General features: G+C 35.7%; 1 protein-coding gene across 1 annotated transcript; it reads right to left on the reverse strand.

The window, feature by feature from the left end:
• Positions 1-182: 182 nt before the first annotated feature.
• LOC121735802 lies at positions 183-8,685 on the reverse strand. Its single transcript, XM_042126762.1, has 5 exons — positions 8,645-8,685; positions 7,569-7,637; positions 6,316-6,414; positions 997-1,095; positions 183-320 (listed from the first exon to the last, which is right to left on the reverse strand). Exons 2-5 carry the CDS (start codon positions 7,609-7,611, stop codon positions 223-225), a joined length of 339 nt encoding a protein of 112 aa, XP_041982696.1. The 5' UTR covers positions 7,612-7,637; positions 8,645-8,685; the 3' UTR covers positions 183-222.
• Between the last annotated feature and the right edge of the window lie 3,156 nt (positions 8,686-11,841).

An 11,841-nucleotide genomic window follows, 5' to 3' on the forward strand; every position in this document is an offset into this window, starting at 1 on the left:
GGGAAAGGACATAGTCTAGTTATTATCGCGGAAAAATGTACGGTTTCCGTGCGATAAACGAATTTTGGCACAACGTATCTGCGGGCGTCATCACTAATCTACTAGTTATCAATAATCAAATAAAACCAAAACTTTCAAGATCTGCTGACGCACAATATTTTTATTTCTGTCAGACCATATTTTCTACGTATAATTTATGTTTTTTTCTACAATGCAACTGCATTATTGGTGTGATTTTGATTTGTGCACTTTTAGAAGCCAGGCTTGTAGCGCGCGTTTCCCGGGGTTGAAACCGCCATTCAGGTAGTCGTCGTCACCACCTGAAAAAGCCATAAGTACTAAAATTATGTTTATGAATAAGAAAGTGTGTCTGATAACACATTATCACCACCTAAAAATAAAGTAAAGCATCTTAGAAACCGTCAAATATTACTAGCAAGGGCGGATCCAGGGGGAGGGTCATGGGGGTCATGACCATGGGCTGGGTCCAGGACCTAGGTGAACCACATAGTAAATAATCAAAATTAAATTGTAAGTTCTTGTATCTTGACCACGACTATGTGACCCCCCCTGGCGCCAAAGCTGGATCCGCCCTTGATTACTAGGTATTAGGTAATATTAATTATTAAGTATAGGCAATTATGCGACTTGCGAAATGTGTGTGTCTGTCTGTATGTTACCTCTACACGCGCAAGCCGCTGAACCAATTTTGCTGTTAATGGATATACTTTGAGTCCGGAAAAGGACATACCATACCAAAATTCATCAACACAAACAGACATACAGAGACATACAGACAGTGGCGGTCTTACCTATTGCGAGGCCCCGGGCGGCAGGTCTTTGCGAGGCCCTTTGTCTTACAAAAAATACCTTGCGAGGCCCCTGCAAGAGCGAGGCCCCGAGCGATCGCCCTATTCGCCACCCCCTAGAGCCGCCACTTTTCCATTAATTATAATATTGGTATGGAGATTTATATTAATTTTATTAATATCTTACCAGCTCCGTTTAGCTGTCCGTTGACACACCCCTCGTCCCACACGTTGACGCAGCGTTTACCGGGGTTGAAACCCCCGTTCAGGTAGTCGTCGTCTCCACCTTCAGGATATGGGGGGATTTGTTAATGCCAACAGAATTAATCATCATCCGGATATGATTCAGAGGTTACCTAATACTTTGGCTAGCATTAGGTATAAGGGTCAATTTATATTAGCGCAGAGTCGAAGCGCATCGAAGCGAATTATTAAAACTGAACATAACAAATTCAACCTCCAAAGTGTTAACGCACTTTATTACTTCTGAGAATTTAAAAAGGCGCGCGCATCCGCGCGAATTCGCGTGGATGCGCGCGACCAACGCTGATTGGCCTCGCAGAAGTAGGCGCCCATACAGTCGGCATGGCCGCGCCATGCCATGCCGACTGTATCCAGGGCGCCGCAGACTCGATCGCACAAAAAGTCTGTCGTCTGCGATCTCTCGTAGTGTATGCGTTGCGCTCTAGAGTTAAGGTTGAATTTTCTGTGTTCGGTTTTTCAAAATTCGCTTTGCTTCGCTTCGACTCTGCGCTAATATATATTGACCCTAAGTAATTGCCAATAATGAGATCAGGCGCAGAATCTTTGATACAATATATATATTTTTTTATTTATTTATTTTAATGCACAAAACACATTAAAATCGAAATGAAATAACATGATAAATACAGTTTATCCAGGTCGGATTGTAAAGTAACATATGTGCACACTATTAAAAAAAATACTTTTAAACTATAAGTCTATAACATTAGCTCATTAGGGCATTTTCAAAAAAATGTGTACCCCTGGTTTTTACCTTGTCCCTTGACTTCGCTACAGATTAATTAATACATTCACGTTTGTATAAAATTTTATTTAGTATGAGATTTATAAGGGTTTTTAAGTACCGAAACCTATTAAATTCACCTGTCCCCTTCCCAGAAGTTGTAACAAAATCTTTAATAACTATTTTTTTTCTTAAAGTAAGTTACTTAAAAAACATATGTTAGATTCCTAAATACTTAATGTATCAATTGAATGTCTTGTTATTGAAAAATCCAACATAATTTAACTACAAATTAATTAAAATTATAATCATGAAAAAGCAACCCGACCGGAATGTTCGGTTTAGTGACCGTTTTTTTTAGTTTTATAAACATACTACAAAAATATTTTCGGCACTAAATGATAGCACTATATTTCATTGTACATCGAGAAACTTCAATTTGAATTTAGTAGTTAAAAATCTGCTACAAGACGCGGACGCAGGTTGGATGGTTCTTCAGGAATGGTTTATTTGTTCAGATAAGTGACCATATTTTGTAAGCATTATTATACTTTCTCCAACTGTTTCTACTGTTGACACGTTGCAAAATTAGCTTAGTATTTAGTATAAAAAATGAAATTGTGATAACTATTATAGGTTATTTACAAACACTTTAAAAGTAAAAGAAAGTAATATTACGTGACTTCCGACTTGTGACTTTTCGTATGGTCACATATAATGGAACGGACAAGTCACAACAGGCGGAAAGCATAAGGCTTAGTTCACATTTTAAATAAATTATTTTTTTATTCACAGATTTTATTAAGAAAATTGGAGATTTTTAAACTGGTACGATTAACGTACAAATATATTTTTTATTACTTATGTGTTAAGGTGACGCCGCGTTAAAGTAAAAAACCGTTTTGGATATGTTTTAGATTGCTAGTTTTCTATGAAAGCCCGGCCCGGCCTTTCACAGAAAACAAGCAATGGAACAGCAAAAAATGGAAAGGGCGTAAGCGACAAAATAGTTTTGTCGCGTAATTTAAAAACCATAAATACATTTCATATAAGCTATGGGCAAATTAAAGTGTATGCTTGAACCAAGCCATGTACAAATTTGGAAGCTTAAATCACTCTCCTCTGTTGGAAAAATAGGAATCCTTTTTTTTTACACAGGTCTATTTGATTGATTATTCTGTGTTATAAAAGTTGACCAATCGTGTTATGCTATGGGTAAATCAAAGACAAAGACATGATAAATACTGACAATGAACTTTAATTTCTTAGCTTTAGTCATTGAAAAATCGATATCGCTACAGCCAAATTATCAAGGCGTCGCCTTTACTTAACAATAACAAATATTTAAAATTTAAGTACCTAAAAGTTTTTTTTTTTTAATTTTGATTTTATTTCCACTACTTTTCTATCAGTAAAGTTGAAAATCATTTTGTGTCGTTGATATTTGCAGATTTATAATAACTAGACATCAGATTATATTCATTTGCATACTTGCATATGCAAATGCATATAATGTCACTTTTTAGGCGATAGTGCATATTTTGGCAATTTTTCGTTGATAGTGCATATTTCGGTAGTTTAACTTCCATGGGCATTAAGATTGCAATCGGAAAATGTTGGTAGAAAATTATTATTGGCGTATAATAAATAAATAAAAAGTCTTTATTTCAAGAAATTAAAAATCCTGGATTTTATGAAATTATAAAAATTGGCGCTTTTATTAATGTCACTACCGGAAAAGTCTTCAAAAAAATAATAAATTTTAATATTAAGTGACTTTTGATTGTGCATATTTTGTGCATATTTCGACCATTTTTCGTGCATATTTGCATGGATATTTCGGCACTTTGATCGTGCATATAATCCGATGTCATTAATAACTTAGGAATTCGTAGACATGTGAACACATCTTTATGATTATGAGATGTTCGTCCCTCTAATTATTGAAGTTAAATCTATGAAATCAAAGAATTTTTTACTTTTATAAGTAGTGCAACAATAAAAATGTTTAAATAAAAGGTTTTTGTGTTATAAAAACTCCTTTAAATATGTTAAATATTACTTACTCATGTAAAAAAATGAAAAATAACCTAGTGGTTGGGTCACATAGTCACACTATGGATTAAAAATAATTGCTACTCTTGTTGATCCTTGAAATTATCTAAATTTTTTTTAATAAACAATTAAATATGCATTTCACTAGATTAAATTAACGAAGAAATCCATTTATTGCTGTATTTTTTTGTATTAAATTATATTTTACATTTAGTCGCACAACGGAATCTGTTTCATCGAAAATTCGATTTTGTTTCAATAATATCAGAATAATATAACGTTTTCAGCGTTCTTTTTAACTTATTCCATTAGTTCAATATTTTTCCTTGTATATGACATTCAAAAAAAGGTAAATAAATGACCATAAAAAATATAGACATATTTTTGCAAGGGTACACGTTTTTTTGAAAATGCCCATTAACTAATACTTCTAATTTATGTATTTAAAAAAAAAAAAGAAAAGAAGGTGAACAATAAAAATAGTTTAGTAAAAATTATTTATGATTTTATAGAAGTAAAGAAGATCAAAGAAGATGCGCCTATTCTCAAGAGTCTGTATTTTGAGATTAATAAGCCTATCGTGATAATTTAAATTAGAACGTCCTGGGTTATAACGGTAAAAAAGAACCTTGACAAATTTCCTTTGTACGCGCTCAATGTCCTCTACGTGGACTTTATAATTTGGAGACCATACGGGGCTCCCATACTCTAAGATAGTCCTCACGAGAGTTAAGAATAGATATAGAGTACTGTTAGGTTTTTTGAAATCTTTAGTTGTCCTTAAAACAAATCCTTGAATTTGATTAGCTTTGCAAATAATGTGTTCATAATGAGCACGAAAGGAAAGTTTCTCGTCAAAAAGGACACCCAAATCTTTAACAACTTGAACGCGGGTAAGTGCTTGACCATCAATGCTATATATCCAGTTAACTTTATTACGTTTTTGAGTGAATGAAATAACAGAGCACTTACCAACGTTCAAGTACATATGATTTGCTTTACACCAATCTGATATTTTGTCAATGTCTCGCTGAAGGGCCAAGCAGTCTTCATTTTTAGATACCAATCTGAAATGGTCATCTGCGTACAATAGACAATTACAAGACAGTTCAAGTATTAAATCGTTTATGAAAATCACGAATAATAGAGGCCCTAGGTGGGAACCTTGAGGTACTCCCGATGTAACATTGGCTGGTGAGGAAATGAAACCCTTCAACGCTACTAGTTGATTCCTTTTTATTAGATAGGAGCATATCCATCTATACAAGTTTCCATGAATACCATAGGACGCTAATTTACGACAAAGTAGGTGATGATTTACTTTGTCAAAGGCCTTCGTAAAATCTGTATATACGGCGTCTACTTGGCCACCAATGGAAAAAGCTTGGCAGAGATAATTTTTATACTCCAATAAATTTGTGACAGTTGATCGACCCTTTATAAAACCGTGTTGCTTGTGTGAAAGAAGTGGTTTCATGTGACTATAAAGATGACCATAGACTAAAGACTCAAATATTTTAGCGAAACAGGAAAGAATACTTATAGGTCGATAATTTATGCAATTTGTCTTATCGCCACTTTTAAATATTGGGATAATATGTGCTGTCTTCCAACGGTCAGGGAAAGCTCCACTGGCTAGAGATTTATTGTAAATGATAGTTAGAGGTATTGATAACTCCGTAACAAGCAGCTTTATAAAATAAGGGGGTAACAAATCTGGTCCAGCACCTTTATTAAGATCTAGTTTTTTATTTTTAATATTATATCACTTTGTTTAATTAATACATTGGACAACGTGTCAGGTATGCAATTGCTGTTAGAGCTAGTGCAATAGTGATAATCACATTGGAGGTCATCATTGCTGTCAAAAACAGAAACAAAGTAACGGGAAAAAAGATTTCAAACCTCCTGACCGTTTGATGACGATTTACCATCAAATTTGACAGTGTTCGGTATTGAAACGTTACCTTTTCTGTTATTTACATACCGCCAAAATGATTTCATGTTAGTTTTACAGAATTCTCGGTCGCGGAAATATATTTGTCATAACATGTTTTAGTTAGAGCTTTACACCTATGTCTAAGCATAGAGAACACATCATAGTCCAAGGGTTTCCAAATTTTTTGTAAAGTTTATGATATTTATTTTTTTCTTGGTTGCATTTTATTAAAGCTCTACTATACCAAATAGGGGATGATAAAGTTTTGTTAGATACGGTAGGAGTATGGTTTTTTATTATTTTAAAAAGTGTGTCATAAAAGGCATCTGTACACGAGTTAATATCATTAGATCGTTGAATCTTTGAATTTTATTTACGACGAAGTTACCTGATCCCACCTTAGCTCTTATTTAGTTTTACACAATTAACTTAGTGACTTTTTTTAGACCCTTGCGTTTTAATAGCTCGCAGCTTTACAAAGTTCACACTTAGTTTCTGTCTGAACTAGCACTTAAGGAACTGACCAGCCCCGTTCAGCTGTCCGTTGACACACCCCTCGTCCCATACGTTGACGCAGCGTTTACCGGGGTTGAAATTCCCGTTCAGGTAGTCGTCGTCACCACCTGAAAAATTCATACCAATATTATATATGTGAAATTGTCTGACTGTCTACCTCACTCTTAATATTCTTAAGCTGCTAAGCTTGTGTAGATGAATTTAGATTAAGAAAAGTACTACCTATGACTTATAAGTGCCGAAAGGACATTTAATATTTTTACGGGAAACTTTACGGTTCTCGTGCAAAAAAGTAGCGGAAAACATTAAGAGGATGCACTATGGGCGAGAGAAATTGAAAATAGGTATTTGAAAATGTATTGCTGTCTCACCAATATCAAGTCTCCCACCGCAGAGCGCGATAGAGACAACACGACAAAAGTTCTAATAAAAGAACAGAAAATCTTCGATTCGTTGTCCGCTGATTCCTTCTCCAAAACTTAACCGATTTAAGTACTTTTTTCATTAAGAATTAAAGCAAGGCTTGAGATGTGTTCCTATGTTTTATTTTTTTTTGTATATTTTAGCCAGTTTTGTTTTCTGGGTGTTTGAACACAGAGGAAAATCTTACCATTTTTTTGGATTTTTGGACGTTCTTATCTTTTTTAATAATAAAATTATGACAAAAAAGAAAACATAGGGACATGCTAATAGTGGCCATAGATTTTCAGGAAAAAATCATAACTCTACCGGCATTATCCAGGGAGGAAACAGGGGACAGCGTTTGTATGGAAAAATGGCGGTGTGGACTCCTCTTAAAGTATGCAATATCCGTAATAATTATTAATAATGTTATGATTTTATGAATATATTTTATACCGTGCGATCTTGAGTATGACAATGCAATGAACTCCGGCGTGCAACCGAGAGCTCAAGTGCACCTATATTTATACTTATTCTTGCATTTTTATCTTATCGTCTTGCTAAAAATACTTTTTAATGTTAATAAAATCCAACATCTTTATTTTTAGATAAGTACGAACTTTTTTCAATGCAGTCAAAATAATGATGTATTGTGTACCTAGTACCTACCGGCTACCGCAACGGTTCTCGTCAGATTTCCTTTTTACTTTAATATTTAATTTAGTTGGCTTGTTTTTGGTTAGCTTCCCACCCAAGAAACAGTACTTCTGGGAAACTGCGAACACTGAAGATAGTTGTATGTCTCGCTTCTTCTTATGGCTCAGGCTTAAAGTGTGAAAGAGACGAGAGAGAAGTATACCTGATCCAGGGAGTTGGCCGTTGATGCACCCTTCATCCCACATATTAACGCATGGCTGGGCACCTGCACCTATAAGAAAGTCGGGCCTAAAATTGGTCTCTATGTTGAGCGTTTATTGTTTAAACTTTAATGATATCATAGCCGTGTCCTTACACGGCTAGGTTACTCAGCTGCATATCTTTATATTGTATTTAGCTGTTTAAAAAGTGTGGAAAAAAGGTACCAATTTGAAACTATGGCTTTTAAAGGTGATGAATGATGATGCATGGATCATGATGCATGAATCATGATGCATATAAATGGTATAAATGACCTTCTTTGCACCTGCATACCTATTACCAACAAATTTAATAGATATCGTTTATCCTGTCTTGATAATTAATCACAGGAAAGTAATTAAAAACACTAAGGTTGGGTTGCACCAACTAACTTTAACTATAACTGTAACTTTAACTATAAATTTAACTTTAACTACAACGCAACATGTCAAATCTTTGGTTAAAATTAAAAATGGACGCCGTCAAGACGCCATATTTAGCCATAACCATAGAGCTCGACAAGGTTTTAAATGCACGTGGTGAAAAAAGGAACTAACGCTGTCATCATACAAAAACGCCATTTTTGACAGTTCTCCTTTACCAGCAGCGCCCCGCCCACGTTCATTTATAAAATTATAACCTTATTGGACCAGCTGTCATCTGTCAATTTCTCCGGTCAAAGTAAAGGTTAAAGTTAAAGCTAAATTTAGCCTTAACTATAACCATAACTTTAAAGGTTAACCTTAACTTTAACCACGCCTCTGGTGCAACCCAACCTAAAATTCCTCCTCCCACATTGAGTTAATATTATAATGTATAATTACTTACTTGTTAATTTTTTTTTAATACAGATTTCTAGCCAGTTATGTTGAAATCAAGCCAACTACGCAGAAACCATTTTGCCCATGTACAAGGCACTCTCTCTAAAATATCTTATTAAAATACTAAAAAGATTCAAGTTGGCGGCGTACATTCGCTTAAAGACTCATTGAGATGTATGTACTTAGATTTAAGACTTTTGCAGAAAAAATGGAATACCTAATGGAATAGTGAAATTGAAGTCTCTTTGGCGGGTCGTGCTATTGGTAGATCAGTCATGTGACATGTCGGGTCGTTAATGGAATAATGGCACATAGGTGATAGGACAATTTGCTCGTCTTGTAACAAACATAAAGGACGTGTAAAATCTGGAATAGCTTACCAACTCGATGTCTCGCATATATTCCACAGACAGCAGAAAAAATGCACAGCAAAATGTAAAAAGTCTTCATGGTTTTTGGTTAGTTTATTGCTTGATCAAACCTATTCAAATTGATAAGGACTGTGGTTTCTGGTGCGTTTTATACGAAATATTTTAATTAAGTTTTGGCCACTTGAATATAAGTGCCACTTGTTAGAAGTGATTTTTTAGAAACTGCGATAACTCTTTATTATTATTGGCTATAAATTAATTCCGATACAGTTTTTATCAGATTATTTTTATTGGTGTGGAGATTCTAGTACAGATCATAAAGTTAATTTACCTATACCTACCTAGCGGAATAGAGCAACAATCTCGAGCTGTCAAACGAAACCGAAATTGGTTTCATCTGTGTGAAAAATATGTGTAAGTATACACTTACACAAGCATGATTGAACATGATTTCTATGAGATTAAATTGTCAACGTGCGGCACGTGCCGACTAGACGTCAAAAAAAGAGTGCTGCTGTCATGTATCACACGTCTCTTTTTACTACGCAGTGTTACTGATAGTGACATCTCTCTTGCTCAGGCCTTTGCTTCTCTATTCAGCTAGGTATATTAACTTTATGGTACAGATTATACGTGGGAGAGCCATGCTTCGGCACGAATAGGCCGGCTTGACCGGAGAAATACCACGTTCTCACAGAAAACCGGCGTGAAACAGCGCTTGCGCTGTGTTTCGCCGAGTGAGTGAGCTTACCGGAGGCCCAATTCCCTTCCCTATCATCCCCAATTCCCTTCCCTTCCCATCCCTACCCTCCCCTATTACCCTATTCCCTCTTAAAAGGCCGGCAATGCACCTGCAGCTCTTCTGATGCTGCGAGTGTCCATGGGCGACGGAAGTTGCTTTCCATCAGGTGACCCGTTTGCTCGTTTGCCCGTTTTGCTTATTTCATAAAAAAAAAAGACCGTAATGTGCCGTAATCTAACCAATGCAACGTTTGGCAGGACAGTGTCGGATGACACTTGGACTTTGTCGGATTATATACTCCCCAAGAGTTTCCCGTAATAAAAGTTTTATTTGAACTAATGTATATAATTTTCCAGAAGAATTCACGAACAAAAAATTTTAATAGTACGTCTTCAACGTAAATGAAACAAAAACTTAGGATATTTAGATTTAAAGATAACATTATTATTATGTAATAGACAACATCTAGCTCTGCTGTAGTCAAAGAAAACTTTAAAAATAATAATTGTTTGTACTTGGACTTTGTTATACAATAAAGAGTAGGTGGTACGTGGGAGAGCCATGCTTCGGCACGAATGGGCCGGCTCCACCGGAGAAATACCACGTTCTCACAGAAAACCGGCATGAAACAGCGCTTGCGCTGTGTTTCGCCGAGTGAGTGAGTTTACCGGAGGCCCAACCCCTACCCGATTCCCTTCTCTACCCTCCCCTATTACCCTATTCCCTCTTAAAAGGCCGGCAACGCACTTGCAGCTCTTCTGATGCTGCGAGTGTCCATGGGCGACGGAAGTTGCTTTCCATCAGGTGACCCGTTTGCACGTTTGCCCCCTTATTACATAAAAAAAAAAAAAATTGAATCTGTATTGAATTCTTGCCAAAAATATAACCATCCAGGCAATTTCAGTATACAGTGTGTAACAAAAATAAGTGATAATACTTTAGGGTGTGTACGTGTTCCTTGTAGAGAGTTCACCGTGAAAGTAGCAGCGCTGAAAGACCAAAAATTTTTTTCACTTTTGTATGGGGAAACTCGTGACGCTCGGGCCCTTGTCCATACAAAAGTGAAAAAAAGTCTTTCAGAGCTGCTACTTTCACAGTGAACTCTCTACAAGGAACACGTACACACCTTAAAGTATTATCACTTATTTTTGTTACACACTGTATATGTAGATACCTAATTATTACATTGTTATATTTTACCTTTACAGCGCGCAGCGTGAAGAGGTAATGACAGATAGACTGTATATTATATAATTAGAAAATTAAGCGAAAAGACGGAAGACTGTCGGATATACTTTGCGTCCATAATACAAGTATAGCCATATTTATCTATATTCAATAATGTCTGTCTGTATGTTACCTCTTGACCGGTTTACCCAAAATTTGGAATGGTGTCCCTGAAACACTAAAGAATACCGGTTTACCCAAAATCTGGAATGGTGTCCCTGAAACACTAAAGAATACTTCGAGTCCTGGGAAAGGACATAGTATACTTTTTATCCCGGAAAATGTACGGTTTTACGGTTAAATTTTGGAGTGTAACGGAGTTGCGGGCGTCATCTATCTATACTAATCTATACTAATATTATCTATACTAATATTATAAAGCGGAAGAGTTTGTTTGTTTGAACGCGCTAATCTCAGGAACTACTGGTCCGATTTGAAGAATTCTTTCAGTGTTAGATAGCCCATTTATTGAGGAAGGCTATAGGCTTTATTTTATCACGCTAAGACTAATCGGAGCGAAGAAATAGAGGAAAATGTGGAAAAATCTATACTAATATTATAAAGCGGAAGAGTTTGTATGTTTGAACACGCTAATCTCAGAAACTACTGGTCCGTTTTGAAAAATTCTTTCAGTGTTAGATAGTCCATTTATTGCGAAAGGCTATAGGCTATATTTTATCACGCTAAGACTAATAGGAGCGAAGAAATAGAGGAAAATGTGGAAAAAACGGGGGGAAATTATTTGAAAGGGTTTATTTGAACGCGCTAATCTAAAGAACTACTGGTTCGATTTAGAATTTTTTTTCAGTTCTAAATAGCACATTTATTGAGGAAGGCTAAAGGTTATATTTTATCGCACAAATATTAATATGAGCTAAGAAATAGAGAAAAGTGTGGAAAAAACGAGGGAAATTATCTGAAAGGGCTTATTTGAACGCGCTAATCTCAAGAACTACTGGTCCGATTTGAAAAATTCTTTCAGTGTTCAATAGCCCAGTTATCGAGAAAGGCCATAGGCTATATTTTATCACGCTAAGACTAATAGGAGTGAAGAAATAGAGGAAAATGTGTGAA

This window comes from Aricia agestis, chromosome 18 (assembly GCF_905147365.1).
Source record: "Aricia agestis chromosome 18, ilAriAges1.1, whole genome shotgun sequence".
NCBI lineage: Eukaryota > Metazoa > Arthropoda > Insecta > Lepidoptera > Lycaenidae > Aricia > Aricia agestis.

Coding starts and splice junctions, on each gene's coding strand:
- LOC121735802 (XM_042126762.1), bottom strand. CDS start 7,611: ATGTGGGATGAAGGGTGCATCAACGGCCAACTCCCTGGATCAG. Junction 6,415..7,568: donor CGGCCAACTCCCTGGATCAG/GTATACTTCTCT, acceptor TGAATTTTTCAG/GTGGTGACGACGACTACCTG. Junction 321..996: donor CGGACAGCTAAACGGAGCTG/GTAAGATATTAA, acceptor TGGCTTTTTCAG/GTGGTGACGACGACTACCTG.